An 18563-nucleotide genomic window follows, 5' to 3' on the forward strand; every position below is an offset into this window, starting at 1 on the left:
TTATAATGCTCATTATAAACTAAAAACAATCCTACATTGACAGAAAGTACAGACAAATGTCGTAACTCAAAGTTAGTGCATTTTTTAAGTTCAATAAACAAGAGAAACGTTATTTGAGTTAGTTAATGAGGTTCTGCATCTGTAGTTAGTAACAAAAGTGATCTTTTTGCTCTCTGACAGTGATTCAGGGACATATACTATGCCGGCCGACCCGATAAAGGATGAATATGACTTCATATTCCTAGCATAGCTATTATGTAACAGGCATTTTGATCGTATTAGTCATGGTGTAAACACTCATCGCTTTGCAGGATTTCGTCAGACTCAGTATTTAGTCAGACAGATGATTTAATTGATGAACACTAATCCATACAATGGTTTCCTGTAGGAAGAATGTAAATTCATGTGATAATGCAAACAAACACTTAATGTTAATGTTGAGTAACAGCACAATGTAATATTACAGACTTTTCACCCTTACCCGACTGAGAGATTCTGGTATAACAGAGGTCCATATATCTATAAAGCTAAAGGCCTGTGATTAGGGTAGGGAAAGAACAGTTCACATGCACTAGACAATGATGTAACATCATCAATAAATGTGATGCTCATCAATATATTATCGACAACATCATTCATTATGAAATATTGGGATGTTTCTAACAAATACAATTTCACCTTTTTTTTGTTAAAAGTATGTGCAAATAATCAAACATGGGTCTGTCAGATGGACAGAGATAACTGGTACCTTGTAGAAGATTTTGACTGTCAACACTCGGCAAGCTTAGTCATAAATTCGACATTCACCATCATCTAATTGTTGGGCTTATTTATAAATAAGAATCATCTATAGACTTGTGGTACACAGAACATAAGAACTATAACTACAAATTGTTTTCACCTGGAAATATTGTGTTTTATTGGTACTTGTTATAGATGATTTCCTATAAAACAAAAGTTTTCATTTGATGAAAATAACATCATGACAATATATAGAATGACGTCAAATAAACATGTTTTCTCACAAAAATATTTTACCAAAATATGAAACAGCACAAATCCCACCTATAAGCCTTTTGTACTGATAATGAATCAATTTACAATAAGATTAAAGGCATCTAGGAACATGTAGGACACAACAGAAGTGTTAACACTCATATAACATGGCTGGTCGGTGTGAAATCTATTACTGCTCATTCAGTAGGACCGCACTGTAACTGGTCAGAAATGTAGTTCCTGTAGGAATCAATTGTTAAATCAGTGTGAATTTTAAATTTTAATAGATATATTTATCATGATTGAAGAAGGATCAATTTAAGTCGCAAAATTATTGAGAAAACTTGCTAAAGCGATCTCCATTCTTGTATGAGATGAACAACAAAAACAAAATTTAGATATCTACTGCAGTTTTGTCAAATATCTTTTCATGCACAGTTGAGGGAAATGTAGAACTATTTTTAGGAGGTGCAAACATAATACAGTGTATATATCAAATGTACTTGTACTATAATGTTGAATCCAAAACATTGTTTGAGGTCCTTTTGTTTTCAAAGAAACTAAGCAGATAAAAAATTCTCAAATTTTTCATATTAAACTTGAAAATGAAAGAGTGATTCCGAATTCAATTCAACATCTCATTGATAAAAGATGTTTCAGGTGAGTTAGTTAAAGTAACAGGCAGAACCTGCACTGACGAATCCCCTTCAAATTTTCCAATATGACAGTCATGAGATATTGCATTCTACCTTGGATATGATATTAGAGATACTCCCGAGTATTTACATCAGCTTACCAAAAATATGTAGTCAAAAACCATAACCATAACGATGAAAAACCACACAGAAACTAAATTTCTGTTTCCACAATAAAATCTTAATATCAAAACAAAATGAAGACATGCTTGAAAACAAGTATTTCAAGGATAAATCATTAACTAATCAAAAGAAAAATAATTCATATTCCTTTTGGCTCTTTCCCTCATTGAATAGATGACAACTCTGACCAGTACTTTGGACAAATAATAACAAAACGGTTTAAAATATTTTAGAAATCAAATAGAAATTATGACTTCAGATATATTGTGTACATATACAATATTAAACAAAATTGTATGGAATATTGTGTACATATACAATATTAAACAAAATTGTATGGAAATAAAAAAAACCAAATCTATGGAAAATCAGTATGTACCAGACAAGCCTTGTTTACTAGCAGCCAGCGACAATGTGAGCAAACTGAAGTGTATTTTACTTATACATGTATATTGAGATCAACAAAACAATTTGTATTTAACTGGATCTCTGTGTTCCACGAGCAAGGAATTTACAAGATTCAATTGTACTATCTTTAGATGAATTGTTTATTTGTATGATAATCAAAATATAGCTATGGAAACCCAGTACTAGTTTGTATAAGGTATCAGTATGTACAGTCAAACCTGACTATAAAGGACACTAAAGGGGCATAGCAAACATGTCCTTTATAGACAGGTGTCCTTTATACAGAGGTCAACTACATTGCATCAAGGAGTTATGTTTGTCCTTTATATACAGGTGTCCTTTATACAGAGGTGTCCTTTACAGCAGGTTTGACTGTATATACTGTTACAGAGGGACTGAACAGCAGCTACATAGAGCCCTAATTGTACATCAACATATCATTACAAGAAGCTGTTCCCATTTAGTATATTACATCATTATAAACATAAATAGCTCTGTTGTACAATGTCATTAAATATTCATATCATGTCATTATCATACATATATGTAAATTTCATATATACAAATATTTCACAGGTCGTGACCTTAGCGTGTAGTGACAAATCATCTACAACAAACAATCTACATTAGGTACGCTGCAATGATAATACATTACAAGTACAGCACATTTATAAATGCATAATAAACAACAACATATATCGTCCTGTAGTTGTATGTTAAACTATGTACTGTGGATTGTTGTACAACATTGATTTTAAAAATAAACACAATCTGATTGGGTGTTCGGGTCCTCTGGTTTTTTTCTTTACTACAATATTCAATATGTTGTGAAACCTGATCATCTTATTAAAATTCCATGTACATATTGAACACCACCTGTCCAATTGATTTTCGTGTATGTTTAAAGCTCTCAAATGAAAATTTCATGAGTTTCAGAATCTATATATTATATAAATGGATTGTGATTGGCAACTTAAATGACAGCTGGTAATGGTTCCCTACTCTATCACAAAACAGCAGGTCTATCAATGTCGTTACCTATAGAAAACAACATGTGATCTGTAGAAGTTTGGTTTTTTGTTGATTTCCTTTTACCTTGACATAGATTTCAAGCTATTTATTGACGATATGGGAAGAAAACATGCACTGTGGTACAGTCACACAGTGACTTTGTTTATAACAAACATTCTTGACTATGATTCTTTAGATATATATAACCGTATTGTCATATTATAAATTGATCATATCGTAGAATTGTCATAAAGGACGTTTAGACATTTCAAAGTATATCAGCCGATCAAATAATCAATACCTCTATATTATGTAAGTATTAAAACCTAATTTGTTTATCTAAAATACTGTCCAATTGTTTTTCTTAAAAATCAAGGGAAAGCAATGAATAAAATACTTTTTAAGAAATAGATATTGCCATATCTGGGTATTCAAGTCTCAACCCAGGTCGACTGGGACAGTCATTTCCTATTTGTTATGGCTATTACATGTTCATGTACCTTGTTTTGGTGTGATCAAATTTCAGCAGACAAGTTTGTTTACAAAACACAAATGATGCCACGATCAACTAAAGTCACAAACATTTAAGACTTTGGATGTTAAAAATCATTTCTAAATACAAATGTAACTTGAATATTTGTATTTCCGTACTGTTGAAATTAAATATTGTTGAAATTAAATATTGTTGAAATTAAATATGATTTTGGTAACTGAATAACATTCATCAGCATTCTTTGTGACATAAAAATAACTACATTAAACGACACACACAAAAATAAAACAAGGTCATACAGTTATATTTCACATTTGTTTTGTAAAGTTATAAAAGTTCTTTAATATTTACTCATTTCATATCTGCCTTCAAATTTTTCATCATAACAAGTATTCAACAAAAAGAAAACATAACAATTGATAAGGATCTGCATAGAATGCAACTTCAAAAACATAGAAATGAAGAAGCTAAGTGTTGTATTTAAGCAGTCACCTACCCTTCCCCTTACTCCCAAGGAAATAGTAGAGGTAACGTTTCCACAATGATGTACAGTAGTTTCTCTAGGGTCACGACCTTATGTGTTGCTAAGGTCACGACCTTGTGTGTATCACAGCACTATCACATGGCTTTGCTCTCCTGTTCGATCTGTTGTAGTATTTCATTCTCTATATCGCCATCGTCTTCATCCAGCTCTGTACCGTCGTTTACCATCTCGTACTCCTGTAGTTCCTGTTGTAACTCCTTCTCCCACTGAGGAATATCTGTGTCTGTAAAACACAAAACATGTCCTGTAGGATTTCACTTCATTGATACGTTATACCAGGTAAAGAAAATCCAAACAACCTATCAATATTCCATTATCCTAATGAAGATATACCAACTTATTCCTATAAAATTGTCTTTGAGAAAGCATCAGACATCAAGGAAGCTTAAATGTAGGTTTTCATTTTTCTTTAAAATTCTAGAACATGATACTTTTCTATGGAATGTTTAAGATGCTGTGGTCACATACCAAATGTATTGACCTTTGACCTCTGATGTCGGTTTTAACCCTCAAGCTGGTGACACCATTTTTATAGCAGATTTCTTACAGACTACCAACAAAACAAAAGCTCTTGATGAGGATTTCTCTCATTCTCATACTAGATTATCTCCCCTCTTTTTAATGAGACACATGGTAGCTGAACAAAATTATTCACAATTTGGTATTTCAATATCTTAGAGACTTCATGATGCCTTATATTAATAGGCTTTCATTCCTCAAATCCATTTTTTACCATCCCATCAACAATATACATATGTAACTTCATTGCAATGGGGAATTCATCAAGTTACAGGTTAGCACAAAGTATCAGCAAAATAGATGACTGTAACTTCATACAACCAGATTGTAAATTTCCAAGGGAAACAAAATTTGGAAGCAGTTGTACACATATATCTGAGATTGTTTACAGACTCTATGGTGATGACATCACCAGCAGACTGTTTCTGAGTTCCATAAAATATATGAGAATTCACACTTTTCTGCCAACATTAAGAATGACATGTAGTGATAATAAATCATGTTCACTAGCAATACTTTTAAAGTTTCTCTATAATCTATCTCCAGCTTCTAAGAATAGCAGCTTTGCCACATGTTGTTCACAAACACGTGTAAACAAATCCTGTTGAATTAATTAAAACACCCAAAACACTTCATCATTTTGAAAGGTTCTGGTACGCCTCAGCTTCTGTTGAACTCCTCCAAATCTACCTCCTCTCTCACTGTCTCATACTTACTCTATCTTATATACATCCAAAACCATGTACATGTATATATATTTTATTCAACAAACCAATCATGTTCTAAGCATGCATTATCCAACAAACCAATCATGTTCTAAGCATGCGTTATCCAACATGACAGATATATAAATAATTTTGCCAATTTTGTGTTTTATTTTTAATGTTCCATGAAAAGTCTTAAAATCTCAAAAAAAACCAAAACAATTACGATTCCCAAATATGGGTTCTGGTAAAAGAAAAAGAAACAGCTATGGATATTGGGGAACTAGACTCAAAAACCTTTCTAAAGCTGCGATACTGGTTCAAATGTGGAACCGTCAAACAAGATGATATGCCAAACAAACTGCTGCATTCCAACAAAATGTTTTGTTTCATTTAACTGGTTGTCAGATTTATACCAAAACAACCAGAACATTTTGCTAAATGGAACAAGAGATTTTTTCCCACATAGAATCTTAACGAAGAGGTCCCTACTGAACAAAGTCTTTCTTTCCTCAAATTCCTCTCAATCTTCAATCCAAAACTAACTCAAAATATCTGGCAGCTGTACAGTAATTAATTAATAACCCTTCTCCTACGGCGGCACAGAAGTGACACGAAATTTTTTTTCTTTTTAATGTAGGACAAAAAAAAAGATTTTATGTAGAAAACGTTTACGTGAGCACGTAAAACGTTTACGTGCTCACGTAAAACGTTTACGTGCTCACGTAAAACAGTTTGTGTAAGACAAGAAATATTTTTTTATGTATGGTGAAAAATATTTTTTATGTAGGACGAAAAATGTTTTTTTTAATGTAAGACTAAAAATATTTTTTTTATGTAAGGTGAAATATATTTTTTTCTTTTAGGTGCTCACGTAATACTTATTACGTGAGCACGTAAAAGAAAAAAATATTTTTTGTCTTACATTAAAAAACATTTTTCGTCCTACATAAAAGAAATATTTTTCACCATACATAAAAAAAATATTTCTTGTGTTACACAAACTGTTTTACGTGAGCACGTAAACGTTTACGTGCTCACGTTATAAGTTTTACGTGAGCACGTAAAAGAAAAAAATATATTTCACCTTACATAAAAAAAATATTTTTTGTCTTACATTAAAAAAAACATTTTTCGTCCAACATAAAAAAAATATTTTTCACCATACATAAAAAATATTTCTTGTCTTACACAAAGTGTTTTACGTGAGCACGTAACCGTTTTACGTGCTCACGTAATAAGTTTTACGTGAGCACGTAAAAGAAAAAAATATTTTTCACCCTACACACAATATATTTTTTGTCCTACATTAAAAAAATATTTTTCTTGTCACTTCTGTGCCGCCGCACTTCTCCTTCATGACAAGTACTCTAAGCCTCTTCACCAAGTGTATGATGAAAACTCATACAGATGGGGCATAACTCTGTCAAAACATTTTAGACCTCAAATGAGAATGGTATGAGAACTCGATGCATATGTATGTGAATAACAAATCAAGCACTGAGACAATGTGGTTAATATGTGCCAATTGATTCATTTATACCGGTAGCTGTCTGGGTAAGTTTTAGCAAACAGACAAGTACTTCTTCTTCTTAGGAGATAACAAGACCCCTACATACTCCAACAACCCTCCTACCATGGAAGGAAATATAACATAAGTCTAAAATGGCTCCAACAAAATGAGGATAATTTTCACTTTATTTTTTATTATTTTAATTTTCCTTTTGCTACATCCAATGATATGTTTAACAGATTTGGAAGATGATTATTTTATAATCAGGGGTATATATCGTATATAACATGTAACTGCCACCCCGCTACACACAAATTTCTCATAATCCCTTTACACATTAAATATATCTATTTCTTGCCCAAGGTATATGCCATAGCCTCCTGTATGTTATGAAAAGAGATAGCCACCAGCTACTTCAAGGACTTCACAAACAAATATCTTAGTCAGTCAATAAAGCAATAAACACTATACATGTAATTAATGTATAATGTGCAGATGTTGTACAACAATCCAGGAAATAATGACCATGTACTTCCCACATATAGGATGGGAGTATTTAGAGAGATGCGCTTATTTACAAATCTCAGCAGACACTAAAATGGTGATAGTGTTGGTTAATTAAGTAAATCATTGCTTTACTCAGAATGGTAATGTCTATAGTCAACTTAACTATGGGATAATGTAGTTGTACGTGTTGGTTAATTAAGTATACCACCTACTAAGATGTTAATTCATATTCTGTTACCTATGAGTCAATTTTTATAACACTCAAACACCTAACTTTAGGATCAAGAAATTATAATGAAAAGAAAGGCTATCTTTGAACTGTACCTAACTTGGTGTGTCTATATGTTTCATTAAAGTGACAATTCAGTGAGGCTAAGTCATAACCACGAAGCAAAACATGACATAAATGTATTGTTCTACATTCTTTATGAAACATAAAACAAGAAATATTGTCAAAGTCCACGACATGGTTAAGTATTTTGATTGAAATTGTTGTAATTCCAAATCGTTGATCATACCATTAAGCAGGTACAACATGTATGCTGTACTCATACCCGAGCCAAAGTCACGCACGTCAAACAAATGCAATGCATATAACCACTGAGGAGTTGATGAAATTATTTTTAGACAAGAACATGCATCTTATATGGTTAACACACTGCTGAAGACAAAAATTTCTTTACTACAATAGCAAGTGCCAGGGTTCAGCATACAAGACATCTGACCACTATATATATATATATATGTGTAATGGCGGACAGTTAGCGAGTTTGCACATTTCACATACATTTCACTACAGTGAGCTTTTCTGGTATATAACAGCTAAACCAACTAATTAATTTGTATTGGTACTGGTTTGTTTCCAAAATATGTGCAAATTTTAATATACTCCTAGACTGAATTGTGCCTTTAAAATTCACCTTATAATATTGAACAAATATTTTACAATAAAGATTTAAAATTGAAGGTTTCATTGTATGAACTGAGTAATAATTCTGAATAAATAATGAGGATATATAATTCTGAATAAATAATGAGGATATATAATGCTGTCTTGATATAAGCTACTTGTTGTATACTAATTTGGATGGAGCTTTGTTAACCTTTATACATCTAAGTCAGCTCAGCATGGTGATATAAAAATTCACTTTTTCTAAATCTAGGACATGTCACAGCTGTTGTTATGCTATTTTTAAATAAATATTACCATAAGGTAAATTGTCAAACTCCAAGCTTTCTGTCAGTCTGGTACAAACTGCAAACTCTAGCTATTTATACATCATACCACGTACTAAAGAAATGTCAGAGTGTAAATGTAATAATCTGAAGGAAGAAAAAAATATCTAAGTAAAAAAAAATCTCAGGGTGTTTCTTAGATGATTCTAGTTATAATGTAGCTGTTTTAATCTTCAGAGAGAGATCAAAGCCTGCACAGAACATGATCAGGAGGGCATAATGCTTGTACAAACCTCAAGTGCAAAACGTTTTAGAGACTTTGGTATCAGATGGTGTTAAAATCATAGCAAGGTTAGGAGAAAATATGAGCTGGGAAAAGTTTCTGAAATCTTTCGATTAGCTCTTCTAATGAATATGACCTATAAAAACCTTTTTCGAGATGCTATCAGGGTGCAATAATTCAGAGATGTTAGAATATTCAACAGTTTAAAAGGAATAAAGATATTACCAGTACGTTGAAACCTCATATAGCTATCATTTGAAGTTTTTTGTTGGTTTTGACAAAACCTCACATGAAACATTCAGTTTTCTCTTTAATTGAATAATTCAAAGGTTTTATCAATTAAACATAAATAGTAATTAACTTTGCTCAACTTTGATGGTAGAATTCTTATATCGATTTGTTAAATTTCAAGTGATTCTAGCATTAAAATCCATCATAGTTGGTTATATAGCAATCTATCATGATGCTGGATTAATAAACTGACTATATCTGATTACAGGGTGTTTATATAGGAATAAGTTTTCTGAATGATTAAAGTGCAAAGCATTTTAAAGTACAAAGTAATGTAAAGCATTTTGTCAAGAAAAATATATTTTTAAATCAGTAAAACAGAGGTATACTAGCATGCTTTTTTTTGGACAGAAAACCAATTAATCTCAAAAACATGACTGTGCATAAATAGATAGAAATAGATAGATATACTGTAAACATGTATTTTTTATTTAACGTTAACAATAATTTGCATACAAATGTACAATAAAGCTTTGAATATTATTGTAATTTTGTAGTAAGGGTATCAACTTTAAGTGGCTATGATGTGGACCACACATGTTATTTCAAAAACATTTCTGACAGATTTGGGCTACACCTTATATACAAGTGGCAAATGCCATCATGTATACTAGGCACATTCCATTCCAGCCATAGTGACATTATAAAGACTATAAAATAAATCCAGCCATAGTGACATTATAAAGACTATAAAATAAATCCAGCCATAGTGACATTATGACTATAAAATAATCCAGCCATAGACATTATAAAGACTATAAATAAATCCAGCCATAGTGACATTATAAAGACTATAAAATAAATCCAGCCATAGTGACATTATAAAGACTATAAAATAAATCCAGCCATAGTGACATTATAAAGACTATAAAATAAATCCAGCCATAGTGACATTATAAAGACTATAAAATAAATCCAGCCATAGTGACATTATAAAGACTATAAAATAAATCCAGCCATAGTGACATTATAAAGACTATAAAAAATCCAGCCATAGTGACATTATAAAGACTATAAAATAAATCCAATAGACTATAATAAATCCAGCCATAGTGACATTAATAATGACATTATAAAAGACTATCAATAGTGACATATAAGACATAAATAAATCCAGCCATAGTGACATTATAAAGACTATAAAATAAATCCAGCCATAGTGACATTATAAAGACTATAAAATAAATCCAGCCATAGTGACATTATAAAGACTATAAAATAAATCCAGCCATAGTGACATTATAAAGACTATAAAATAAATCCAGCCATTATAAGTGACTATTATAAAGACTATAAAATAAATCCAGCCATAGTGACATTATAAAGACTATAAAATAAATCAGCAATAATAAAGACTATAAATAAATCCAGCCATAGTGACATTATAAAGTTAAATAAATCACATAGTGACATTATAAAGACTATAAAATAAATCCAGCCATAGTGACATATAAAGACTATAAAATAAATAGCCAAGTGACATTATAAAGACTATAAAATAAATCCAGCCATAGTGACATTATAAAGACTATGATGATATAACAACACCATTGATTTATAACTACATGTACTTTTTACCTGGTAATATAATTTCAAATAGAAGTATATGAATGAAGAAAACAGAATCCAAAATATTTGTATGATCTAATGCATGGGACAGTCATGAAGTTGTTGTTCCATGTTTCTATCCAAATATGAAGAGATTTGTCAATAATAATTAACGTCACACTGTGGATTCCATGCTCCTCTTGAAGAAACTAAACATCTCGAAAGCTTATTTTTACAAGGGTATTATCAGACCTTGATAAGCAGTTTATTTCTAGATGAAACAATCTCCACCAATAAACTCAGCTTTTTCGGTTGTAGATTGGAAAATGACATTAGTGTATCCCTACTACACCAACTCCTGTTTGGTCAGGTAGGTCTCACCATAACCTCCACCAATGCCTATTTCAGTTGATCTTCTTGATTTGAGGTTGGAATTTGCAATATTAGTATTTTTTGTAAATATTCCAATTTTTAAATGCCATTGAAAATAATTTTTTAAGAAAACTCCTGACAGAGAATTGAGAGTATGTTGTTCTATGTTGTGTAAGAGGACCATGCTCTGATGTGGTAAGTTCTGCCTGATGTATAAATCTGTCCTTGGTCTAGCCCTAATAGGACCAGCTATAGGTATTCACCGTGGTGAAAAGGTTTCATTTACATAGAGAGTTCTTAATTTACAGTATTTGTGGATGTTGGTGAGACTAATCTGTGAGACCAATTGGTGAGACCTGTAATCCGTGAGACCAATTGGTGAGACCAATCTGTGAGACCAATTGATGAGACCTGTATTCGGTGAGACCAATCAAGTTGGAAGTCAACTTCCTCAGGATATCATGCTATGTTAACATAGGCTGCTGTGTAAGCATATTTGATGTGTTGAGTACATGTATTCCCAAAATTTTTTTTTTTCTATTTTCAAATTTTGAGTATCAAACCAAAAAAAAACAAGAGGCCCATGTGCCTTAACGGTCACCTGAGTTAAAATATATAATGAAACAAATAATGAAACAAATTAAAGACATATAAACACTATATGCTGGGCCTTGAAGTTGGTCAGTGGTTTATAAATTTGACCTTTTTAGACTATGAAGAGTATTTGCTTCCATCAAACCTGTGAACTTAGAGGTATTTTTTGAAATTTTAATCAATTTGACCCTGTTTGGTCCTGCCCCTCTGGTCCCCCAGGGGGTCATCGAGGACGGATATGGATGTTTAAATGCTATATCTTAGGCTAATAATTCTAATCAAGTTTGACTAATTCCTACGAAAATTGGGCAAATAATGTACACAAATATGTTTTTCCTATATAAACTAAAGTAAACTTGACCCCTCCCCAGGGGGTAACGTGAGACCCCAAGGTCATTTAATTCACAGTTTTTATAAAACACCTGAAGACCTTTCCATCTATAATTATATGATTCTACTATATCCAGAATTTTAGAAGATTTTTGAAGTTTTAGCCTATTTAACCCTTTTTTAGCCCCGCCCCTCTGCCCCCAGGGGGTCGGCCAGGACCAATATGGATATGATATTAAAATGCTATCTCAGGCTAATAATTCTAACCAAGTTTGACTCATTTCCTATGAAAATTGAGCAAAAAATGCTCATTAATGTGTTTTCCTATATAAACTATTGTAAACTTGACCCCCTCCCCAAGGGGAAACAGGAGATCCCAGGGTCATATAATTTACAATTTTTATAAACAAACTTTAAGACCTTTTCATCTATAAAGTGTATTTGATTATACCATTTCCTAGAATTTTAAAAGAATATTTTTGAAGTTTAAGCCTATTTGACCTTTTTTGGCCCCGCCCCTCTGCCCCCAGGGGATCAGCCTGGACCAATATGGATATGATATTAAAATGCTATCTCAGGCTAATAATTCTAACCAAGTTTGACTCATTTCCAATGAAAATTGAGCAAAAAATGCTTATAAATATGTTTTCCCTATATAAACTATAGTAAACTTGACCCCCTCCCCAGGGGGAAACGTGAGACCCCAGGGTCATATAATTCACAATTTTTGTAAAGGACCTTAAGACCTTTCTATTTATGAAAAGTATTTGTTTCTACCATTTCCAGAATTTCAGAAGAAGATTTTTGAAGTTTTAGCCTATTTGACCCTTTTTTAGCCCCGCCCCTCTGCCCCCAGGGGGTCGGCCAGAACCAATGTGGATATGATATTAAAATGCTATCTCAGGCTAATAATTCTAACCAAGTTTGACTCGTTTCCAATGAAAATTGAGCAAAAAATGCTCATAAATGTGTTTTCCCTATATAAAGTATAGTAAACTTGACCCCCTCCCCAGGGGGAAACGTGAGACCCCAGGGTCATATAATTCACAATTTTTGTAAAGGACCTTAAGACCTTTCTATTTATGAAAAGTATTTGATTCTACCATTTCCAGAATTTTTAAAAGAAGATTTTTGAAGTTTTAGCCTATTTACCCCTTTTGACCCTGCCCCTAAGGCCCCTGGGGGTCAGTCATAGAAAATTTGTTAATAAGATTAAATGGCTATCTCATACTGATAATTCTGACAACATTTGACTCATTTCCTATTACAAATGACCAAATAATGCGCAAAAATGTGTTTTCTCAATATAAAGTATAGTAAAATTAACCCCCTCCCCAGGGGGAAACAAGACCCCAGGGTCATATAATTCACAATTTTTGTAAAGGTCCTTAAGACCTTTCTATCTATGAAGAGTATTTGATTCTACCACATCTGTGAGTAGAGAAGAAGATTTTTGAAATTTTACTCAATTTTACCCCTTTTGGTCCCTCCCACAGCCCCCTGGGGGGTGGGGACCATATAATTCACAATTTTGATTGGCCTTATGCCTTAGAAGGTTTGTGCAAAATTTCATTGAAATTGCTTCAGCAGTTTTGGAGAAGAAGTCGAAAATGTAAATTGTTTACTTCGTCTCAGGTGACCTAAAAATCTACATTCTTCTTCTGGAACATGTACAATGCTTTTTGATATTTTATGCTAACTTGGAAAATGAAAAATAAAATGAAAAAGTGACATTTAATAGTTTTCAAGACAGGTTTTAACGAATGACATGATTTAACATTCTTATAATCTATTTGGCATACTTTATATTTTTATTCATTGATAGTTCATAACAGTACACTAGTTTTTTCAAGCTTAGAATTCTAAGTTGTAAGTTTAAGATTCCAATATTGAGATTATTATAGTTTTATGGGTAGTTAATTCTACATCACTACATTGGATTTTGAGCTGGTTCAAGTGATGGCATTTATTGGTTATGTAATTGGTCAAGTTTTTGCAACGTAATTGTCATGACAACTAAGAGTACAATTTCAAGCTATGGCCAATACACCAGGCAGTTATGTACAATTTAGTAACAGGAAATCAGGTGTTTTTGTCACATAAAAAGATCAGTAAATTACTAATCATGGACATGGATAATTTGTCTGGATCAGTCACTGGATAGTCAGGGCCGGTACTAGTCAGCTTTACTTCTTCTCTGATATATCAATACACAATACAGATAGTAATTATACATACATTTCCAGATCGTAACCCTGTCAGTATTTGGCAGATAGCCAACCCCAAACTCTTGACTTTAATTATTTGAGCAGTATACCACCAGGAAAAGTACATTAGAATACTATTTAATTTCACATCTTCATAGATATATCTAACACTGTTTACTATGTCATATCAGGAAAGTTATCAGAGAACGTTGTAAATCTGTTAAAACATAACTACATGTACATCTAATTTACATTCACGTTTTACAGAATGTATATCTTTATAATGATACAATAGATTGTATCTTCCTATGAATTCATTTCATATCATATTGTTAATTTTCCATCTCTTCATAATTATCAATAAGTTGATATTAAAATATTTTTAGAAGTAAAGTTCAATCATCAGAATTACATTAATGACTGTATGAAGTCTAAAATTATAACAGAACAAGCAAACAGAGCATAGCTATAAATGTCAAGTTGTATCAATTTCTTTTTAGTTTTTTTTAGAGATTTATAAGACTAACAGATCTTTTTATTTCCTTCCAAACAAGCATAGCAAATATCTATAGCACCTCTGGTACAATATCTGTCTAAACATGATCCTTATTGTTCTGTGAAGACAGACATCATCACAGATATTGTATTGATATTCCACACATCATCCCCAGAGGAGGATCGGGTCCACAATCTATATATAGGCCATGTGAGTTCAGGGTGACCTACTGACTGTGTCCAGATTTCTTCTGTCACAGCCATCTTCTGATCGATCTCCCAATCAGGTCGGCTACAGTAAAACATCACTGTTATCCCACTTACCAAGGACTTAGGTGAAATTGTGTAGGATTGGCCAATATGAGTGTGTTTATGACATCACACTGACCGTCTATACACTCTGTGACAAGGCCATATGTAATAATTAGTGGCCAAGTCTGGGTTAATCATGTCTTTGCTTTTACTGCCAATGAAGAACTCGGAAAGCTAGGAGTAGTGTAATTAGCCTAGATATACTGTGTTCCCCAGGGATCATAGTGACGGACACACCACTGTTTGATCTCCTATAAATGTCTGTAGTCTTGATTATTATAATGTCTTATTCCTAATCAGTCTCAGAATACCTCAACAATGAAGATTTAAGGTACCAGGTATTGCAATTATGTCATTATATTGCCATAAGTAGTTTTTGGTTTGTTTTATTATCCATTTGTTAGCTGTAGTCATTCCAAGAAAAATTTTCAAAACTAACCATAATGCATGTATACTTCAAATGTGTGATCCCTTGGTTGGGGCTTATGGAACCAATAGTATAAAAAAATGACGATGCATTAACTATTTGACAACCACAACCTGCACCCATTGCAGTGACTTCTTAATTACAAGACAGGTAATTAATACAAAAGCAACATAGCTAAAGGGCTGCGGTGGCCGAATTGTTAAGATGTTTCGATACATTGCCACAAGCTCTCCTCCTCTGGGTCACAAGTTCTAATCCCATGTGAGGCAGTTGTCAGATACTGACTGCTGGTCAATGGTTTTTCTCCAGGTACTCCAGCTTTCCCCCATCAACCAACCTGGCACGTCCTTACATGACCCTGGCTTTTAATAGGAGGTTAACTAATAAAACTCAAACCCACATAGCTGAGACTAAACTATAGCAATATTAATGTACTCACCAGAGAGGAGTTATCAGAATTAGAGATGGTCACTGTTATGAGTACTTTTAGATATGACTATCATTTCTAATCTGTCCCAGACAAGTTTGAAACTGTTCTTTTTACCTTGACATTGAATAAACAGCTGACTCTTGACATTGAATAAACAGCTGACTAGACAATCTATTTTGTTTTACATCCTACCACAAGCAGGGGTCATTTCTGGGCATGTTATGTCAATAAGGTGAAGGAAATCAGAAGTACACCAAGAAAAGCCACCAACCTTTGGTCAGTACCTAGCTATTGCCCCATTTAAGTTCCAATTATCAAACTCATTAAAATGGAGATCGAGGATATGGTAATATTCTAAGTCATCTTAACCACTCAGTCACAGCAGCCCCTTTAAGTCTATATTACAAAAACGTAAATATGCAACAATACAATTTATTCAGAAATAAATATATACTCTTGCTCTTTATATGATTTTGACTTGGAATAGTTTATTGATAATATGGTAATCATTAAACCCAAGAGTAGAAAAGGCTTCAGAAATGTATTACGGGAGAACAATTACTTATCTTATGATTGTACACAGTATAATGCATAATTTAATCAATTCCTTGGCAATATAAGAAGTAATTTGAAAGGGCCCAAGTCATTCTTTTAAAGTCAAATGGACAACTTTTTATTGAAGAATAATAGAAAAAGGATTTGTCAGGTTTTCGCATGGTAGCTTAACTAGCTATAAGTGCATGGGCACCATGATGCAAAAAAAATTAGACACATCTATATTAAACTGAAGCTGAAAAGTAAAACAATCAAAATATGTAATACCCATAGATCAACAACAGCTAGCTACATGTAATGATTATAACATACATTATCATAATTATCTGTAACATTCTGAGTCCCAGGTGTAAGTTGCACAGCATATGAGGTCTATGTTCCCACAGGTAACTAATATATATATAATGTCAATTTACACCCGGAACTGAGGATGGAATCAAGTAAAGCTGTTTGAAATCTACATCATATGTGCTTCTAATTAGAGATATGTGACTTTTAATTTGTTATACCAACTTAAGCCGGGGTTTATGTTCCTTTTCAATATTAAAATTAGGATTGTTCAGTGAATATCAGACATCACACAATTTTTATTGTGTACACAGTGAAGCATAAATGTCATTTCACTTAATGATCTCGTGTTTACTATCGAGAGTAAATTCAACAGCTGACATGTGAACTTATCTTTTTGAAATAGACAAATATAGGTAGCCAAAGCAGAGTGTGGAGTGCTTATACTGTTAGTAGAATTATATATTATCATGTGACAAATTAATACTTGTTTTTGTAATGTCTGAAAACTGAAAAAGAGTTAGTTACCAGAACTATGAAGAATCAAAATAAAAGTTTCCATCACCCTTTCATCTCTATACAAAGCAAAAACTTAACTCCAAGACATGATTTCTATCAAGATAGTTAATTAATTATAAAGACAAATAAATCTGAATTATGAGTAATCTAGAATATACACAAAATGATTAGAACTTTAAAAGTATTTTAACAAAATATTATGCTTCATAATAAATTGATATCAAATGTCCAAATTATAATCTTTTATGAACACCAAATTATAGCTTAAAAATTAATGAAATAAATTATCCAAACAATGAATGTTTAGATTTTATTTGTGTGCATAATCTTGGGTAATGTGTTTGGCAGAGAAAGCTGACAAGCATAATACAAGAGGTCCCCCATGCATGCAGACCTTAGAGGTGAAACAGCCATGGTCAGTAAGCCAGTCTCCAGATGCTGGGCTCTCTGTCACTGAGCAACTCCTCATCACTCAACTCAACTACAAACACAGTCAAAACAGCACACTACAGTACATACCACAGACAACTTGTCACTCTACACTTACAATTCAAATATTTCACTTTCTTCTCCTGTTTTTTCCTATTGACAGAAGATCTATTAATTTCTCTAATTCTGAAGTGACCGTATCAACAATGCATGCATACATTCTATATCAAGCCTATCAATGTTTAAAAAAAGTATGACTAGAATTTCAATTAAGAAATTCTGATGAAATGGGATGAAGAAATAAATCAGCTAACCATTTGAATTATGATGGACAACATAATGATGAAATAATCTTGTACCAGGCTGAGAAATACATGGGCACACAAGACAAAACAACTATCAGAAGAATACTGCTTTGAAATGTTTGTTTTCATGCATTATAAGATTTTTCTCTCTCTACAGAAGAGATTTACCACTTGAGGGTTACACATCCTTTCACAAGGGTGACCATGGCCATGATGCACAAAGATAAATATTAAATGCCCATCTCTATCCTAATGAATCATCATTGCATGAGCTCAGTCAGAAATTTGTATAATGTCAGTGTAAGGTAAGATATGGTTTTAAGAGTTTGCTAAGTAAAACTTTGACCTGTGATTTTGTGCCTTTTGTCTGTGTTATTGCTACAGTACTATGTTGTTGTCAGGATTATTGTTAGAGTGAAATGTTTGTGAGGCCGTCCTTCACCTCTACAATACAATGTTTGTGTTGGATGTAATTTCATTGACTGACAT

General features: G+C 32.6%; 1 protein-coding gene across 3 annotated transcripts in view; it reads right to left on the reverse strand.

The window, feature by feature from the left end:
* Positions 1 to 891: 891 nt before the first annotated feature.
* Positions 892 to 18563, reverse strand: part of LOC138336223 (synapse-associated protein 1-like) — a 77002-nt gene continuing 59330 nt past the window's right edge. For 2 of the 3 annotated variants that reach the window (XM_069285628.1, XM_069285620.1), the window contains one exon: positions 892 to 4493. In XM_069285628.1, coding sequence (XP_069141729.1) covers positions 4345 to 4493 — 149 coding nt within the window. In that variant the 3' untranslated portion in view covers positions 892 to 4344. Of the gene's footprint in view, positions 4494 to 17734; positions 17822 to 18563 lie in introns of all 3 variants that reach the window. The other variant, XM_069285636.1, reaches the window with a different exon arrangement.

This window comes from Argopecten irradians, chromosome 1, assembly GCF_041381155.1.
Source record: "Argopecten irradians isolate NY chromosome 1, Ai_NY, whole genome shotgun sequence".
NCBI lineage: Eukaryota > Metazoa > Mollusca > Bivalvia > Pectinida > Pectinidae > Argopecten > Argopecten irradians.